The 20,589-nt window shown below is 39.6% G+C and overlaps 1 protein-coding gene across 1 annotated transcript in view; it reads left to right on the top strand.

The window, feature by feature from the left end:
* CSMD1 (CUB and Sushi multiple domains 1) overlaps positions 1 to 20,589 on the top strand; it is a 1,828,277-nt gene that overhangs the window by 1,287,467 nt on the left and 520,221 nt on the right. The window contains exon 8 of the mRNA XM_057537433.1: positions 3,561 to 3,648. Coding sequence (XP_057393416.1) covers positions 3,561 to 3,648 — 88 coding nt within the window. The remainder of the gene's footprint in view (positions 1 to 3,560; positions 3,649 to 20,589) is intronic.

Below are 20,589 nucleotides of genomic sequence, written 5' to 3'. Positions count from 1 at the left end.
TCTAGGTCCATCCATGTCTCTGCAAATGGCACAATTTCATTCCTTTTTATGGCTGACACTTAATTTTTTATAGTGACACGTGACTCCCTCTCATTTCCTTTGGTGTTTGTTCTATACATATTTTCTTTGTTGTGACCATGAAGATTACACATAAGATCCTAAATTTATGACAATGTGTCTTAAATTGATACCAACTTAACCTTAATCATGCACAAAAATTCACTCCTTTACAGTTTCCCCCAGCTGCTATTTGTCACAATTATGCTCTCTATATTGTGTACCTATTAACATAGATTTGTAATTATTTTATGTATTTGTCTTTTAAATCCTATAAAAATTAAGAAGTGGAGCTGTAAATCAAAATTACAATAATAGTTTGTTTTTTTTTTAACTTTTTTCCCATATTTGCCTTTTCCAAAGAACTTTGTATTTTTATGTGGCTTTGAATTATTGTCCAGTGCCCCTTCATTTCAAGTTGAAAATGGACTCCTTTTAGAATTTTTTAATAGGACAAGTCTAGTAGTAATTCACTCCTCAGCTTTTGTTTTTCTGGGAATGTCTTAATGTTTCTGTCATTTTTGAAAGGTAGTTTTGCTGGCTATAGAATTCTTGGTTGACAGTGTTGTTTCTTTTAGCACTTAAATGTATCACCCCACTGCCTTCTGGCCTAAAAGATTTCTGCTGAGAAATCAACTGATAATTTTATTGAGGATCTCTTGTTTGTAATGAGTTGCTTTTCTCCTTCTGCTTTCAAGATTCTTTCCTTATCTTTTGGTAGTTTGATTATGTGTCTCACTGTGAGTCTCTGAGTTTTTTCTACTTGGAGTTTATTGAGCTCCTTGGAATTGTATATCTATGTCTTTTCTGAAATGTGAGAGGTGTACAACCATTATTTACTCAAATTCATATTTAAGATAGTTTTAAAAAAATCTTTGTCTAATAAGTCCAATTTGTGTATTTCTTCAGGGCCTAGTGCCAGGATTAATTTTGTTTCTTTGAATAGGCCATGTTCCCATATTTTATTGCATGCCTTGTGGTGTTTGTTAAAAAGTTGGCATTTCAAAGAAAGAGCCACCTTTCCCAGTCTTGCAGAGTGGTGTGGGAGACTTTTACAAATTAGTGGGCCACTGAGCCTTGAGATCAGTCTGCGGTGAAGAAGTCAGGTCTTCTCAGGTCTTTACTGCTCACATGTTCGGTCTGGGTCTGGGTATATGTTTGTGTGTTTCTCCCCCAGCTGCTTTAAAATATCCTGATTCTCCAAAGAGCCTCATTGGAGCCCCTTCTCAGGGTCTTTTGTGTTCTGCAGTATTGCTCTGCCTGTATCTCTTGCCCACACCTGTCCGCTTGGCTGCAGCCCCCACGTAGTTTTTATAGCCAAGTGTCCACTGCTGTCTTATTGGCCTCCAGCTGCCATTCCCCAGCCTCTGCCTGAGTCAGACAAGGCAGGAACTAGTCCTTCAACACCGGGCCCACAGACAGACCAGAACACTGTAAACAAGTTCCTCTTTGGTCCTCCTTCTCTGGTAGGGAACCAGGAAATGGGCCCCTTCCTCTCACCAGTGCCATGTCAGGGAAGGTGTGGGACAAAAGCACGTAAAAATTCCCTGAAATTTTCCACTATTATGAACGTGGCTTTTTCTTCATTGGGCATTTGCCCAGTTGCTGTAGATCTTTGATTAGTTTCCAGGGTTCATACAAAGTTATTTAGCCCGTAGTTATTTGTCTGATGTTTCCATGGGGGAATGAGGGCCTGGAGCTTCTATTCCACCATCTTCTAATTTCACTGCCCAACTTGCGGGATTATTTTTTTCAGTTGAGAACGTTAAATACCTAGGAAAGAAAATTTTATATTCTGGTAAGATTGGTATTTAATGAAGGTTTATATCCATATCACAGTTTCATCCTAATTTAGCAATAAAAACTAAATCTTGCTATAATTATTAGTGCCTTTTTTATGCATAGTTTTAATTAAATGCTTAAGGATTTCAGTATCTACCCAGACTTTTTTTTCCTTCTTATGGTATTATTCAAAATATATGTGAACATATTTATATTTGTAAGAATGCTTTTCAGGTGCAAATAATAAAATCATGTATTCAAATGAGTTTGAATTGTAGGAAATATATGAATCATCCAACAGGATATTCAGAGCTAGTGTAGGTTTCTGAGTTGGTCAGTGTTTCTGTCTCAACTATGATATCAGGGGTCCTGGTTCTTGCTCAGTCTCTTCTATTCATGCTGTTGCCTCCATCTTTGAACTATAGCAAGATGGTACCAACAGTTACACATTTGAAATTCAAACATGGTAAGGTCCAGAGTGAAGAAGAGATGATCTCTATGAGCTAGCAGGAACGTCTCCCCAGAAACACTCCTGCCGGCTTCCTCTCAAGCATCATTGAACTGAATTGAGTCACAACCACCATTGAACAAATTTCTGTAAAGAAAGAGGGAACTGCCTTGATTGGATTACACTAATTAGATAGAGTGGGATAGTTATTGGAGTAGCAGCCACTCTAACAAGCAAATGAATCCTTTAAAAACTATTCTGACTGTGCAACATCCCAGCAGGAGAAAAGGCTCTTTATAAAACAGATTCAAAAAATAAATCACATCTGCACAAGAAGACCATTACTTTTTTTACTTCAATGATAAGCACGCTTGAGGTTTAAGATATAATAGGTAATTTTATGTAAAATATCTCTTGTATAGATCTTTCTTTTGAATTTTTGAGTTTTATTTTATTTATTTATATATACGTATATATATATATTTTTTTTTTTTTAAAGGATTTTCTTATTTATTTATTTATTTATTTATTTATTTATTTATTTTTGGCTGTGTTGGGTCTTCGGTTCGTGCGAGGGCTTTCTCCAGTTGCGGCAAGCGGGGGCCACTCTTCATCGCGGTGCGGGGACCGCCCTTCATCGCGGTGCGCGGGCCTTTCTCTATCGCGGCCCCTCCCGTCGCGGGGCACAGGCTCCAGACGCGCAGGCTCAGCAATTGTGGCTCACGGGCCCAGCTGCTCCGCGGCACGTGGGATCTTCCCAGACCAGGGCTCGAACCCGTGTCCCCTGCATTGGCAGGCAGATTCTCAACCACTGCGCCACCAGGGAAGCCCCGTATATATTTTTTATACAGCAGGTTCTTGTATAGATCTTAATAGATAATTAACATCCCCATTTCATCCATGGGAATGAATGAAAGCTTTCTTCTATATAAGCTAAGATATTTATGGCATGATGCTCTTTTTTCCCATCATGGTATTGATTGTAACGTGTCATAAAGGTGATCATAATGAGAAAATGTTTTAAAATTAAATTTAGACTTCTTTAGTAGAGGAAAGAGTTCCAACCAAAGGCTGTTGGCATCCTGGGTAAGAAGTCTGTTTTTCAGGAATAAGAATAGGTTTATCTTAATCTAGCTAAACTATCTTAATTCTTAAAGAAATCACATGTTAAGGCATCAGCATTTAAGAAACATATCTACCTAATGTAAATTTATTATCTGGATATTTTCTGAACAGCTACATGAAAGTGTAATAATGTTTCTTTCTATTACAGTAACTCAAGGAGGTGTTGCTTTGGTCTCTGACATGTGTCCAGATCCTGGGATTCCAGAAAACGGCAGAAGAACGGGTTCGGACTTCAGGTAGGAGATGAAGTAATTATTTCAATAACATGTTATTTTGTAACACATATATAATTTTATCTTGTAGTTTTAATTCTTTTTCCTTTTAATTTAAAGATACAATTTCTCAATTATTATGCATCTATAATATCTGTAGAATTCTAAAACATATTGTGCTGAAAAATTCCAGATACTCCAGAGTTTGTACCTTTCAGTATATAAGCCATTATTAAAAATTTAACTCTATATGGATATGATCAAAATTTGTCTCCAGGGGTTTTATTCTGTTTTTAATTTGCTACCTTCCCATATTCGAATGCATTTTTGTTAATGTTTTAAAAAGTAGATGGTACAAAAATTTAACTATAGCCTCATAATTATTTCATTAAATAAACTTTTATAATAATGAATGTGAGTGGCAGTCAATGCAATTTATGACAGAAGATGTTATGATTCATTTCACTGCATTATGATTACCAGAGAATGCTTTATAGTTGTTACATTATGAATGTAGTAGTGATTATAATAGTGATTTTTTTCTAGATTTTTGCATTCCTTTCAATTAGTTCAAGAAATTGAACATTTTCCAACTTACAAGATGGATACTAGTATTAGGAGTAAGCTGCAAAATCAAAGAGTAAAGGGGAGCAAGAAATATGTTTATCTTTCTTATAATCTCACTATTTTTGAGAAAGAAACAAGAAAAGATGTTTGTAGAGTTTAGCCTACTAAAGTGAGCTGAAAATTGAAAGAAAGTAATGATACTATTAGAGAAGGAAGAAGAAATGTTATTCAGTGAAATTGGAGTAGCAGTGTTTTTTTTAAAGGATAGAAAAATAATAAAATTGTCTGTAGGGTGGCTGTAATGAAGTAGGTAAAATGATATATAATTTTTTTACATGAAAAGGAAACAAAAGTGTATAGCTGTGCTACTGAAATACTTCTGACTTCATAGTAGTTTCTGTCATGTTGCAAATGGAATAGACAATTGGAATGTTTGCAGTTTAAATATCACAAACTTTGAGTGTACATTAAGGTGTTAGTATTTTAGTTCAAGATCCTTTGGAACAGAGCCTGAGATGGGGACTCTTATTCAAGTGGTTTTCGGAAAAGTGCCCTCTGGTTATGGGGAACAGAGAAAGCAGGATAGAATCAGAGTAGAAAGCTGAGCAGGAAGTTGATTTTAACTGGAGATTAGCTTCAGTCTCAATCTATGGGGAATTTCAGGGAACAAATCGTTTACATTTTGGGCTCACCACCCTTGCCTTTCATCATTGGCTTCCTCCATTCGGCTCAAGGAAGTTCCCCAGAGCAAGGGTGATTGTGAGTAGTTATTAGCACCCCAGGGGGTTTGTTGTGTCCAGTGTGTGGTGGTCAGCTAAGAAAGAAAACTACTGATTTCAAATGTAAAGTAGCTGTCAGTTGAAGGCATTCAAGAATTTGATGTCTTTTAAAATGATGCAAATAGATGAAATTTACACATTCTTGGCTAGAACCCATGGAGCTTTCTGTCCTATGTGTTCCTTTCTTATCTCAAAAGTCACCTCCTACCAGAAAGTGTCCTTCAAACCTTGCTTCCCAAAAGCCTTACACATCCCTCCATTAGAGTTACAGCAGTGACTCTGCATTATGCATTTTACACATCCATTTCTTCCACCCAACTTAAGCTTCTGCAGGACAGGGATAGTATCTTATTGTCTCTGCCTCATCAGTGACTGGAATAGTGCCTGGTGCAAAAGAACTCAAAGGGTGTTTGTCAAAGGCACTTGTGTATGAGGGGATTGCCCATCCAGCACTCTGTCATCCCTGAAACTCAGAAACCTCCTTGGTCTGTGTGGCAGAGCTCTGTTTTAAAACAAAGCAAATTAAATTTTGTCTGACTATGCAAACTGTTCAAATTGCATCGTATGGTAAAGAGAGCCAGAGAAACTGTTTAATCTTCAAAAGTTAACAAGGAATTCAGAAACATTCAGGGCCAGTATCTGTTTAGCACAAGGGCAAGAACAGAAGATTTTATTAGTATCTGAGGTGAATATGCTGGCCTTTACTCTATCTCATTCTTATAACAGCCTTATTCCTGCAGCTGTTTAACTCAGGATAAGCATTAGCCATTGGGGCTGTGTTGATGTGTCTGTGGGGAAAGCCAGCTGGGTGTGTGCATGGCGAGTCAAGAAAGGGAAAGAGTATCTCAGCTGAGACTTTCAGTCTTTCACTTTCTTAGTTTTCTGGGGAATCTCTATGCTGTTTACATGTCTCCAAGTTTAAGGCAATCGAATAATATAATATAAAGATCAAATTTTCTATAAAATTACATAAAAATGTAAATATTATTATTTTGCCATCTATGAGTGTGCAGTGTGTATATACCTATATGTATATATACAGAACTGTGATAAGCTAGTTTTAGGAACTTTTTTTGTAGTTCCTACGACTTTTTTTTCATAGGACTTTCTTCCTGGATGATCCTGTCAACTACAAATAAAGACAGTTTTATTTTTTTCTTTTCAATCTGAATGTATTTTATTTATTTTTCTTTCCTGGAGGAGCCGGCTAGGACCTATATTACAAGGTTGAGCAGAATTGGTGAGACATTCTTGACTTATTCCTGATCTTAGGGGGAGAGCATTGTGATTTTCATCATTATGGAAAGGTATCTTAGGCCCATTAGTTGAAATGACATGTGGCTGTGCCTAGCATATAATAAGCTCACTGTAAACGTTCATGTTTTGAACAGAGAAAGGGGATGTTCTTAACTGTTTAAAGTCTTTTTGAGACTGGTTTTAATGAAAGGCAATTCAGTTCTTTCTAAATTCTTATAATCAAAATGAATGACTAACATATAATCCAAACTAATAACCAACATTGTCAAGAGGAGTGGATGGAATTCATTTGTAGTTAGCACTGTAATTATGTGTAATTTGGGGTTCTTTTTGTTTGAAAAGAGTATACTTTATTAGGTTGGTAAAATATTCCTCATCTGATTTTATTTATACTATTATTCTTGTTTCTTTGGAAATCTTTTGTTTTCCCTAGAAAATCTAAATATTCATTCCAGTATTATCTATAAAGAATTCTAAATAAATGAAGCCTAAAGTACAAAGCTTTCTTATTTGAATTTAGATCAATCCATGGACAATTTTCTGACAATTTTCTTCACCATCAGTTGCTCTCTTAAAGACAAAGTGTATTCATTAGAACTGAATATTAATGAATAGATTGATGGAACAATTCAAATACAAATATATAAGGGATGGAGTTGGAGTAGAGATGGAGAATTTATGGATGGATACTGGCATTTATTATTCATCTGTTTCCTATGCTAGTAGGAGATATAGCCTGTGTACAGGCAGATATAATTATCCCCATTTTGCAAATACAGCTGTTGAAATTCAGAATTTCAACATAATAAGATATCCAGTCATGGTTAGAGCTGAGATTTGAAACTGGATCTTATTGACCTCAAACTTTGTAATAAGGTTTGACTTTAGTGGTTTGTAATAAGGAAAATGATAATGACTAAATGGTTTCACACCTACCATGCAGGACCCCTGGAGAGAGGTGTGCAGTGTGTGGACATCACAAAGCAGCCAAGTGAGGAGTCAGGATACGGTTGAAATCCGACCTTGAGGCCCAGTGTTCAGAGCCATGCCTTTTAGCCTGCGGTTGCCTCTGCTCAGCACAAGGGATAACTTGCCCTAACTGATTACTGAGAGGGGTGTCGCATTCTCATTGGCTAGCAGCAGCCATGCTACTCACTGCCAGACCTTAGAGTTTTCTTCATGTGTATTACATAAATATTATATATTTGTATAAACACTGCATACATTCACGTGTTACAGATTCTTTATGTACATTTAGAATCCTAAGATACATCATTAAAATCTTTTATCATATGTAACATGTAATAGGGACCTCCCTGATGTCTCTCCTTTCCTTTCATATGAACTGCCCTCACTAACCTTCATAGCCAAACCCCATTTAGCAGCAACCCTAGATTTAAACGAGCTGCAGTACCTATCCTAAAACTCCCTCCTCTTGAGACTAGCCACTGTACCCTCAGGGTCTGTCTTCCTGCTTTCCATCCCCAGTCACATTCTTCACCAAGGATGGTTTTCCTTCCTGCCCCACCTAGACCACCCTTGATGGTTATTCTCAGTTGTTCTCATGATGGTTGTTCTCAGAGACACAAGTAGGGTAGGGCAGGCTAGTACAGAACAGATGAGCAGCCTGGAGAGGCCAGCTTGGGAAGTACTGGCAGATGCTCCGTGGTCCTCCCTAGGATTTATTTTTTGTAAGGTGGTGTGTATCCCAGTCTTCTCTGCCCTCCTCCACCCGCACAGGTGGCTTCTATCTGCAGGACACTCCCACCTTGCTTCATCCCATTATTTCAACTTTTCTCAGCACTTTTGTGTTTGTGACACCCATTTCTGTTTCTATCATCTTAGACTCATCTTAGAATGATAGAAACATACATTTATGTTAGATGTGTGTTTCTGTCATGTTAGATCATGAGGTCCCGAGGGAAAGAGGAAGGATTATTGATTTTATTTCTCATTACTGTGCCCACCACAGGGTAGACACTATTTTTCTGTTGAATTGCATTAAATTGAAGCTAACAAGCCTATCCCTAGGGATGTACAATCATAGCCTCATTAGTACTCCGCTAAACCAATTAAGTTTTAACACCCTTGGTCAGAGAATAGATCAATGACATTTTCTTAAAACATGACCTGTGCTCAAAATGGAATTTGGGAGTTGAAAGAGTGATAGTTATGACTTCAAAACTAAATATTTAACTTATATTATTGACATTTATATATTACCATTCAAGTTAATAACTTTTGTTGCTATGTCTTAGCCCCCCTTTTTTCCCCAAGGGATCTTGCATAATACACTTTATGAAGTTAAGAGGTGCCAGGGAAGGAGAAACTGAGGTACATAATGGAAAACTACACAATCAGTGAGAAACAGAAAAAAATCTATAACCCAAGTCTCTTGATAAACTGATGCTCATTTCTACTAATTCCCACCTTCAACTGTGTTCTTTTTCTTGTGACACACTGATGATTTTATGTACAGCTATTAAAATATTGCTGTGGTGCGTTTTATTACTTCTCTGTTGTAGTTCAGTCTCAGTGACAACAGAGCTACTGCCTCTTCTTACATGAAAATATTTAAGAACTGTACTTAGAGATTGTGTATAAACCAGGAAATAAGTATGGTGTTATTTTCCTTAAGAATTGATTTTTATTAAGTTCTTTCATTGAATTATTTTTTAAATGATGGAGGAATGAGGGAAACACAGGTAAATTGTAAGCTACTGAAGGCTTTATTGTTGCAACGTTCAGGGTGTCAGTGAGAGAACATAGTCTTCTCCGTGGATGGGGAGAATGGTGGAGAGGTGTCTGGGTGGGGAGGGGGCTCTCCTTCCCTCCATCCTGTACATACACCTGCTTTCTTGGCTTGTTGGAATGTTTTTCTTGCTTCCTATTTTTTTCCACTTGCTATAATGGAAAAAATTCAATTACACTTTAAAGTTGGAACAGACGTATTAATTGAAATTCTGATGTTATATTTAATATCAGTTCTCTCCTTTAGCTCTTTATTTCTATGATTCTATTTATTTATGTTTTCCGTGATGTGTTGATACTGTCCATCTTCACAATATATAATAATAGCATAAGAGATACTTTACTCAATGCTGATCATGGATGACCCAGATCTTATGATCCAGCCTTCCCTTCCTTCCAGTCTTGGCGCCAGAGCCTCTTCCTGAACATAGTCTCTGAGACATGCTTTTCATTCACAGCCCTCACTCCCTCTATGCTTTCCTTGCTTTACTTTTGCTTCCCAGCACTGAGCAGGACCCAAGATAATATACCTGCCTGTGTTTACAGTGTTAACTTACTACACAAAACACAGGTTTATGCTCTTTCTCCCACAAGCATGTAAGCTCTGTAAGGAATGGACTTGGTTTTGTTCATTGTTTCATTCCCAGTGCACAGCGTAGTTCTCAGCTCATAGCAAGTGTTCAGTAAATATTTCTTAAGTCATTTCCTTCTATTTTATGTAAGAAATGCATGCATATTTACATATTGTGAGGCAATGGTAAGTGTTGTTTTGATATGCAAAATTTTGATTTACAGGTAAATTTTCAGGAATATAATTATTACAGAGAAATAAGCTACTACTTATTTCTTCTATATTCTGTATTAAGCACTGAATCCCTACTATTTGATAGTTTGTGTACATCATTGCTAATCATAATGACAGGAGGAAAATATAGATTTCATTATTACTATTATTAAGAGATTATTATATTATTTAGCCTGATTTTTTCCCCATCAAATAAAGAAATAATCAGTTTACTAATGAAAGGAGCCAAGTTTTGGGGTCTAGCATATGGCATGGTGATGATACGTAACAATGTTTTATTGTATACTTGACAGTTGTGAGAGGGTAGATCTTAAAACTTCTCACTGCATACAAAAAATGGTAACTATGTGAGGTGATGGATACATTAGCTAACATTATTATAGTGATTATTTCACAATATATACATGTATCAAATCATCATGCTATATACCTTAAACTTATACAATGTTATAAGTCATTTATATCTCAACAGAGCTAGAAAAAAATAAATGAAACAAGTTAAAAATGTTTTAGAGTTCGAGTTAAGTCCATATTTGGTGTTTTGTTAATAAGCAAAATTTGGGAACTATAATGGGAGCAACAGGAAATTTTAAAAAAACTCAGGCTAGTTTCCTGTTGGAAAAGATTCACCTCCTATGACATAATCCCTTTGCACTCAGTGTTCCCAGGAGAACAGTCAAAGAACTGTCTTTTATTTTTTGGAACCCAAGCATTAGCTTATTTCTGGATGCAGGGTTGGGTCTGTAAATGATTTCTTTACTCACCTGCACAAGTGGAAAAAAAAGGTGAGGGCGACAGAGCATCCCTGCTAGGGTCTCCATATCAATAAAACAGGTTGGTGAGTGTAGACCTTTCCTAACACCCTGCATTTGGATTTTCAGCACCAAAGTCCCCTGACAGGCTCCAAAGTGTTTTTAGAATTTGAAAAATATTTAAGGAACGTAACGCTTTTCTATGCCTTTTACTGAATGCAAGCACTTCACTTTCACTATCACTAGGAAACTGAAGTAGTCTAGAAAAGATATTTGCCAGTGACTACTGCTCTTTCAAGGAGCATTGACTGTATTTTTAAGAACCACTTAATGAAATATCACAACCAATATTTTTCTGTTCACACTATTTGAAACCTTTACGTCCCTTTGAAAAAGGGCACACTGGGAATGTTTCAGATCTCATTTATCTGGCTAAAGCTGTTTCTGATAAAGAATCCACTGAGTAGAATTCATGGAATATTCTTCCTCTCTCTCCCAGTCTTTAAAGTATCTGTAATAGTAAATTAATTTTTGTCGAAATATAATATCCATTTAAATAGTTTTCTGGGAGAATTGTTCATTCTTATTGAAGCATACATCAATTTCTTAATTTCAAAATGCAATAATAAATAGTTGATTTTTTTTAATAACCCACATTATCATGACCATCAGAAATGGGATTTTAGGGATCCTTTAAATATTAACACTCTTTTAAATGACCTTCTTTAATACAGTTTGTTTCTCTGTTTCTTGGCTTCCTCATCTGTAAAAGAATGGGCAGAAATAGAAGATGATGATTTCTGTGGTCCATCAGAGCTATAAAGCTCTGTGTCTCTTGATCATGTTTTTGCCATAGTCTAATAAGATTTTACACAAGTTCTATGAGGCTCCCTTTCAGTTCTGATGCACTTGACCCTTGCTGAGAATTGCTGGTTTAGAGACTTTCTATGTTTCCATATTTATATTTTACGGTAGCTAGTTAGTTAATAGAGAGGGTAATTTGTTAGGTAGTTTTTGGATTTGACTGAGGTCAGTATATTGATAAAACCAGTCTGCGCCCTTTACCTGTCAGTTGCATTCTTTTTGCACCACCTTCCTAAATTCCATCCGGAGGGCTCCCTAATCTTCCTATTTGTAAAAGTGCGGAGGAGAGGAGGGGAGGAGAAAGTCAGGTGGCAGGCATGTGGGAAGATTAGGAGATGAGGATTTGTCAGTTCTTAGCTTACTGATGCCATCTACAGTTTTTTTATGTGTGTTTTAAAATTAATTCCTCAGCTCTCTTTACAGAGCAGACTTCTGTTAAGTGTTCAGTAAGAACTAGAACCAGCACTGCCCTTTTCGGGAAGCAGAGAGGGTGCCCTCAGGGTGGAGCTCCCGTGGCTTTGCTGTGGAGGGATCCTAGGGACCAAGACTTTGCTGTGCAGCTTCTTGCTCTGATGAAGTGGACTCCCTCTGGGAGGGCAAGGCATCACCATCTGGTCCCATTGCATAGTCTGGTGTAGGGACAGTTCATCAGATCTTGCTCAGAGCAGACTTGGATAACAGACAAGAGAAAAGGAGCAGGAGATTCTTGGGCTGGTGGGAAGGACCACCTTGTAGAGAGCAGCAGGGCACATGCTGGGAAGGCTGGTTCCAGGGCATTGATGGAGCACGGCAGTAAGTGAGGGCAGCTGCACAGCTGTGCTTCTTTGCTTGTAGTCTTTGTTCCCAGAGGAAGAGGGGAAGAGAAAACGCAGATCACTACCTGGGGCCATGGGTAGAGAGATTGAGGAACCCATCCTTGTATTTACTAATTCATTGGTTTCCTTAACCAAAATGAGCCGAGCCCTTAGAACTGTGACATGCTCCTGAGATAAAAGGAGAAACAAAGAAGGATCAGGAAAGGGATTCCTCTGTTGTAGACAGAATAGAAGGGAAAGGCTCTGGGGAGATAACTTCAGAGCTGAGCTCAAAAGATGAGAAGGACTGCCCCCATCCCACCATACAAAATAGTGGGGTGGGGGCAGTCCAGGCAGACGGAAGCACATGCAGAGACCCTGAGGTGGAAGAACCCTTCCTGCCTCTCTTCCCTAGAGGTGAAAATAAACATTAAGGGCTGAGTCTAAACGAAAGGAAGTTAAAGCAAACACACCAACCAACAAACCCATAGCTGCACAGAGAAAATGGTGTGAGAGGAAGCCAGGCATATCCATCTGTGCAGGTGGTGTTTACGGTTTGATTCTCTACACCTACACGGCTTGGTGTGATTTTAGCATCACCTGCCCCGAGACACCTTTTCTGCTTTCCCCAGGATCCCTGATCTGCCCTTTTCTCAGATTGGCTTGGTCCTACTTACAGTGCTAAATGTGTTAGGTAATATGAGACGTCATTCCTGGGAATGACCCAGTATTAATGTGAGACGGAGGAGAAGAAACTGTAATAAGAAGACGTTTCCTTATTGGGTTGAAGTGGGGCAGATGATGGAGGAGGTCTGCTAAGAAACAGAGAAGGCGTATTTAGGGCTTTGAGGAGCATGAGAGGAGAACCATCCTTGGCCCCAGGACCTCACAATCAGGAAGAACACAGGCTCCTGTTCTAGCTGAGCTGTGTTTTACTGACAGCGATTTAAACATCTGGGCTACCAGGTGCAGATACTTTCTCTAGGTCTTGGGGCTTGACTGGAGGCTGATCATCGACTCAGGTTCCCCACTTTATTTGGGATTCCCTAGAAATCAGCCCAAGGTAAGAAGTGTTAGGGGCAGTTCAATCTCAGGGAAGCAGGAGGGAGGGAAATGGGAGTAAGCCCAGAACGTAGGGATGGCGAATAGGAGGGAAGCCATTCACACTTAGTAACCAGCCGGCTGGCTCAGTCTCACAGGTGCCTTAACAGCCTGGGGGCACTGCTGGGGCCTCGCTGTTCACTGCAACCCCTCCAGCACTGTTTCCCACTGGGCAGGAATGTCCCCAAAGCGTCTCCACGTTTCAGGGCCATAGTCACCACATTTCCAGGCAGCTGCTGTGGAACCCAGAGCCCTGACGCACTCGGTCCAGCCAGCACCTGGGTGAGGTGGCTGCTTTCTGTCAGGAGCCCCCAGACCTGTGGCTGTGGTCAAGAGCAGCACCTGGGATGTGGCTTCCTGGCCACAGGGACAGAGCAAGGCCCAGATGGGGAGACGGGGAGGGCGCGTGCAAGCCTGGAGCACCCCGTGTGTCCAGCACCTGCTACGCACACACCAGCCCTGGCTCGGGTTACCTTGTCTGTCCTGGATCTTTCCATTGTCAGTCCATCAGTTTGTTGTAACAAGGAGGGCAGGATGATTCAGAATATTGGAAGGCTTTGCACAGAGCAGATACAAGCCTAGAGGAAAATCTTTGCTGTGCAGCCTCTCTGTATTTGCAATTGTTTTCTGCTCAATCACAAGTATAGGTGATAAGTTTCAGAGTAAGAAAAAAAGACAGTTTGAATCCATGTATTGCATGCTCTGGAGCAGTTGACCCTCTGAGTCTTGTTTTTCTCAAAGTGGGGTTGAGGCACCTCCAGTGATGACTCATCCCGGGGCCCTGGATGAATGCTTGTCACAAGTAAGTAGTTAATGATACTGTTTCCCTCCCTGCCTGGTTAGCTCCTGCCACTCCTGCCACTCATTGGGCCTGGTCATCATATAAAACAAACAATAGTCGCTGGTGTGTCCTGCCCTCCAGCCCTGCTCGCCCTCCTGGCTGAGGCTGGAGCTGTCCACAGGCTGCAGGCGCTCTCCCCTCCCTCCATCTGAGAAGCTCCCAGGCTTTCTCACTGGAGCTGCAGAGGAAGAGAACAGCTCATAAAACAGCTCAAGGCCCAGAGTCTGCGGGGTCCTCTTTGGCTTCCAAATGTCAAGTGAAAGAAAGATGTAGAGGCCACTGTTCCCAGGGCGTCAGGAGATTGTCAGGCAGGGGCCGAGGGGCCACAGAGAGATGAACTGAGATGGGAGAAGGGAGTGCTGGATCAGCTTCTCCTAGAGCCTTGATGCGGGTCCAGGCTTACTTGAATCCCCTCTCCCTGCCCACCTGTTCCTTCCAGAAATAGTGCAGTAGTGGCTTCTGCCTCTGTATGAATGGGTGGGGGTGAATCTGAGGATTTAATATTTCTACTTGGTCAGACAAAAAATGTCCTCTTGTTTTGCTAAATAGTGGATCCCCATGAACTTATCGTATACTCAGAAGATGCAAATTAAATTTCCTCGTGGGAAAATTCACACATTCTTCTAAATGCTGCACATCTGAGAGTTCTCAGAGTCTGAAGATTGCTGGTCATTTGAAGCCCCATTCACGGTGTTAATGTTGCTTGTATTCTGATTGTGGTTAGGGGTCTTTGTTGTGCTATTATTAACGTACAATATCTAAAAATCCTATGAAATGTTAGATTCTTTTCTTTCCTTAGGCTAAAGAGATCCATCTACTCTCTAATGCATTCTTAGTGGTACTAAATTGCCTTCAGGCTTGAGGAGATGAGTCTAAAAATTGTCACTATAAAAAGAAAAAATGACCCAGAAACGACACATTATGTGTGAAAATCAAAAGGGTAGTAAGAGGCATTGCGATATTCACAGCAGCCGCACATGCATCTCTCTGATGATGCCATTGTCTGGAAGGCTGTGCAAATAGTACAGTCTGACGACGTCTTAGGAGTGAGGGGTCAGTTTACTCGGACCGTCTTTGTAGCCTGAAATCAGTCGAATGTATTAGGACCAGTCTTGCCGTTAGTGGAGAACATACGGTTCAGTATCAAAGTTCCTTTCCCGAGTGGAGTACGACTCATTTATCGGAGAATCAGTGAGGTTATCTAAAACAGCTTCTTTTGAAATAGAAGCGTGTAATCACAGACACGCGCTTGCAAGGTGGCTGCAGAGATGGGTTTCACGTGCTGCTGTTGGGATTTACTCCCTGCAGCCTTGCACTGTGGTGGCTGGTTGCACATTTAGGAGATGATCTGAATTCATGCCTTTGTCTCCTGTTTGTCCTGTGCAGTCATTCTACAAACATCTATCTCAGGGATATCATAAGCACAATAAACTCTGCTGGAGGCTGTGAGAGATTTCAAGATGAGTGAAACATGATGCTTTCCCTCAGGAAGCCTTGCTCCTGGGAACTGCCTCTCTGTGTGGCCTTTTCCAAGCCTCATACCCTTGCTACTTCTGGCCTTTAGGTTAATATTTCTCAAAAGAAACATTGTGTGGAGTAGTAAAAGAGCTAAGCTGTACCTCAAAGAGAGGGAAAGGAGAAGGGGTGAATCAGGAGAGGACCCCAAGTCTAAAGGGGAAAAACTCTGGAACAGGAAGGAATGGGCCCCTCTTTGGAACAGCAATTGGAAAATACTGTTCTGGACAAACCAGGCTACTTGGAATTCCCTGAACAGATCACCAACTTTGACACCAACGGGGCTTTCTGTGGTGGGTTTCACTCTAGGACACAGATACTCATTTTGAGAAAAGTAAATAAATTATATGGATCTTTTAAGACCCAACCCAAATTTCAGTTTCTGGCAATATCATTTTTTTACCTTTTCACTGAAGGCAAAATCATTTCTCCCATAGTAATTTATATTTATTTACCTCATTGCCCAGTAGTTGTTTGATGAAGTATTTCCTGCCCCCAGTAGTTCATCAATACATCCTTATGACTGGCAGGGCACCTAGTGCTTAAAAGCCTGACCATAACCAGTTGTGAACCAATGCAGGTGAGGTGTAATAAAGGCCGATAAAGAGGATGAAGAGTAGATGGATTTCTTTGCTACCATTATTTCTCAGTCCCATTTTACTGACAGATTGACACATGTAGCCTCAGGAAAGTGACTTGTCTTTTTCCATTTGTTCAGCATGTATTTTCAAGTGCCTGTGATATGCCAGACACTGTTTAAGGCAGTGGGGATATTTTATTTGTAGGAGGAGGACTTGAGTCTAAATGTACTAAAGATGTTGAAGAACATTGGAAGTGTTCCTGACAGTTTTCTTCTCATTTCTTTTCTTGTATCAAGTGTCATTTTCTTCCAAAGTTACAAAAATTCCTTCAAATTCTTCCTACTACAGTTTTCTGGAAGCTTTAGCACATACTTCCGGAAACTACCTGTATAACTAATTTTATTTATGGGAAGTAAATATTTTTTAATGATAAAGAAGTAAGAAGGAGGAAGAGGAAGAGAGAGAAAAATGAGAGAGGGAGGGAGAAAGAGGAGGAGGGAGCAGTAGAGATGGGGAAAGTAGGAGGGGGACTTGTATATGATAAGAAGAGTAATATTATTATTTGCAAAGTCAGCTTCAATGCATGTGAGAGGTTTAATTACAGGCCCATGAATTCAGAGTGCAAAACGTAATCTTTGTACTGGGGCTGTAATTAATTTCTTTTTCAATATCCCCATTTAGTCTGAGTCAGAAAATTGTATTTATTCACTCTTAAAGTTTTTGAAATCCGTGATTTCTTAGTCCATCAGGTTTAGTCAGCTGTTCACTTCCCGTCCCCCTCTGCTGATGATGTTATGCCAGGGCTTAAGGAAAGGCCCTCATTTCAATGGTGGGGAGTGGGCATGGCTTCCCCGCCTTATCCCTGCCCCTCGGATCCCTGTCCTGATTGTCCCCGGGCCCCTGGCTGGGCGCACGTCCTCTTCCTGGAGAGGAGATGTTTCTGAGTCTGGGGCTTCCTTTCTGCCAACCACAGCCAACATTCAAGAGGCATGAGCACCCTGGGGACGACCTGCTGTGTCACTCGAGGGCCCAGGGGCTCCACCTCCTAGTCTTAGGCTCCCATGCTGCCTTTTCTTCTTTAGAGAGGCTGTGCCGTAAGACACAGACTTGTCCATGGGGTCACAGCTGGGAAAGGGGAACGGGTCTGTGTTAGCCCTGGGGGCCCACACACTGCCCCGGGCAGGGCTCTATCTTGTTCCACTGCCTCACCCAACTTGCTTCCTGGTCCAGGGTGCGGCGGATACCAGGGCACTGCATTCCACAGCCCTGACACCACCTATCACATCTCTGCCTGCTCTGGCTCTCCATGTTCTCCTCCCCTGCCTCAGCTTGGCCTTGTGTTTTGCTTTGCTTTTATGTTTCATAGTGGGGAATGAGGAATGGGGAACAATGTATCATCACTGCTCCTGTAAACGTATTTCACACACCTGGATGACACTTCTGGATTTAGACACCTATAATTTTACTTCGTGCTACGCCAGTATCAGCATCCTCAGGGTGTAAGTAAAATACAGGAGAAAAATCACAGGTGTGCGTCCTTGTGCCTGTACACACACACACACACACACACACACACACACGCCCTTTACCACTTCACATATTATCCTGCCACATGGATGGTTCCAGTTCTTCTCAAAAAATAGTTAAGCAAGAGAGAGAGGAGCTATGGGGATATATGTATATGTATAGCTGATTCACTTTGTTATAAAGCAGAAACTAACACACCATTGTAAAGCAATAATACTCCAATAAAGATGTTAAAAAAAAAAAAAGCTGGTGAGGAAGCGTAGGTGACCTTTGTGTCTTGGGTTTCTAGGGATTCTAAATTCTCTTGATGACCCACACGAAATCTTTGAAAATTTATTAAAATTTCAGTTGTTTCCTTTTTATACATAAAAAAAAAATAGTTAAGGTATCTATACCTTTGGTACAGTGTGGTTCCAGATATAATTTCCCCACGTCATTTGTGTTCATTTTACAAAGAGAAATACAGCAAATCCTGACTTCAACTTAGGTCTAAAGAAAGTTTTTTCCTCTAATTTTTGTGTTTTCTGTTGCTTAAATGTGAAAACAGGATAATATAATGTGTTTCTCCTTTTTGCTGCAGATGCAAAATGTGTAAATGCCTACCCCTGATGCCTAAAAATAGTATCTATTTTTTTGTATTTATGAATCTTTAAGTATGTTGTTTGAGCTGGATTTTTTTTTTTTTTTTTAATTTTTATTTATTTATTAATGGCTGTGTTGGGTCTTCGTTTCTGTGCGAGGGCTTTCTCTAGTTGCAGCGAGCGGGGGCCAGTCTTCATCGCAGTGCGCGGACCTCTTACTATCGCGGCCTCTCTTGTTGCGGAGCACAGGCTCCAGACGCGCAGGCTCAGTAGTTGTGGCTCACGGGCCTAGTTGCTCCGCGGCATGTGGGATCTTCCCAGACCAGGGCTCGAACCCGTGTCCCCTGCATTGGCAGGCAGATTCTCAACCACTGTGCCACCAGGGAAGCCCGAGCTGGATTTTTTTTAACAAAGAGACAGATATCTATCTATGTATCAGCTATATCAATCTATCAATCTGTTTATCCATTTAGAAAATTCTAAATGGGGAAACTAGTTGCTTCAGTAGATTCAATCAACACCAGCCAGCGTGGATTGAGGTAACAGGTGGGGTCTGCCCATCTAGCCACTCAGGTAGGTCAGAGTCATCTCTGAATTAATGGATAGTTACACATCACAGCTAAATCAGTCCACATCCTGTTTTGGATTCTAGTTTAATCTTTAAGTTACTTTGTGTGTGTGGGTTTTTTTTTGGAAATAGTTATAGTACCAGTCTTAAATAAATGCACAGATAGCCATTCTCTAGGAAAACCATATTTGGAAAGAGTTCATTCACCTATAAAGTCTCTTCAAACTATAGGTAAAGTCAAGTAGATGGTGACAAATGAAATGTCTTCATAATTCAAACTTTGAATGATGAGCCTTTCGGAAGTGCTAAGCATTGAAGAAGTGAAAAATGTGTTTTTTTTCTATTCTGTTCTATTATATTTAAAACACCAAATTATTCTGCTTCAACTATTTAACTTAAAATTTGCCATTTGGATATTTATTATCAATACACAATTTATCTTGATCTTATACAAAATCAGTTTTCTGTTATTTTTGACAATTTCCAGCTACTAACAATTATCAAAATTGTATGACAAAATAATTCTTAGGTGTTCTAAATTTACTTGCCAATGGGAAGATACTAATTTCTTTTGTTCTGTTATTTTCTTCTGAGTGCTTTCCAGAAAACCAAATTAATCTTCCTAATGTTATACATATGCCTTCAAACATAGTAATCATAAAATCAAATCATAAATAAAAGCTTGGTTTATTATATATTTGAAGCTGAAAGTGTGCATGGATTTTAAATTGAACTGATTCAAGTGCTAGATAAAACCAAAGCAAAAGTTTGATATAATAAATTAGAAGTTGGATCATCATCAGTTTCAAGCTCAACCCTGTTCATCACAACGCAGAGACTACTCCTCATCTCCACTCTTGGGAATGAGTTTACCCATCAGTGGCTCTGTTTTCCAACCTGCCGTCAAGCTAAGAGGCGGCTCTTGTTAATAATTTTAATGCTTTGAAAGTAGAGAAGCCTCACTATTTTATCAATTGTTATTTCCAGTCATTTGTCAAAAGGTTTCAAAAGTTAAGGACAGAAATTAAGGAATGAGTTCCATATCAGACTCTGTACATACTGAGGACTGATTTCCCCAGAACCCAGATGGAGATTTCTGGACTAGATCTTCTGTGACACACTACAGTGATTATAAAACATTAGGAAGAGTCTTCTACCTTCTGTGGTAGAAGAGGCTTCTGTAGTTTTTGTCTGCTGGAAATCTGAGGAGAGTGTGAACTTTGTTAGGTGTGAGGGAGTTCTGTCTCAATGAGTGAGAGCAAATGGGGCAATCTAATAGTAGGATTTTAAAATACTTTAAAATTTAGCTTGTAATAAAATCAGAAGTACTATGATTATTGCAGTGTAGAAACAAAAGTGTACTTGTGATTCTATTACCACTCTAAAAATAGTTTTATGCCTAATTTTCCTGATATACAGATTCAGATACTTATATAGATAACTGTTATCTGGGGTAACAGTGTTTTATCAAGCTTTTTTCTTCTCTATATCGCTACATATTTTGCTTATTTTTGTAGAAGTGTATTCATTCAAATATATATAAAATAATATAGTCATTCATATTTCTCATGGTTTCCAAAAATAAACTCTGCCCATATTTTCTCCAATTTTGGATGATAAATCTATAATATATTGCCAGAAATGAGATAGAGTAGTCAAAGTTAACACAATTGAATACCTAA

The sequence above is a fragment of the Balaenoptera acutorostrata genome, chromosome 21 (genome assembly GCF_949987535.1).
Source record: "Balaenoptera acutorostrata chromosome 21, mBalAcu1.1, whole genome shotgun sequence".
Classification (NCBI taxonomy): domain Eukaryota; kingdom Metazoa; phylum Chordata; class Mammalia; order Artiodactyla; family Balaenopteridae; genus Balaenoptera; species Balaenoptera acutorostrata.
Note: the sequence above shows the minus strand (reverse complement) of the source record. Positions and strands in the feature narration are given on the sequence as shown.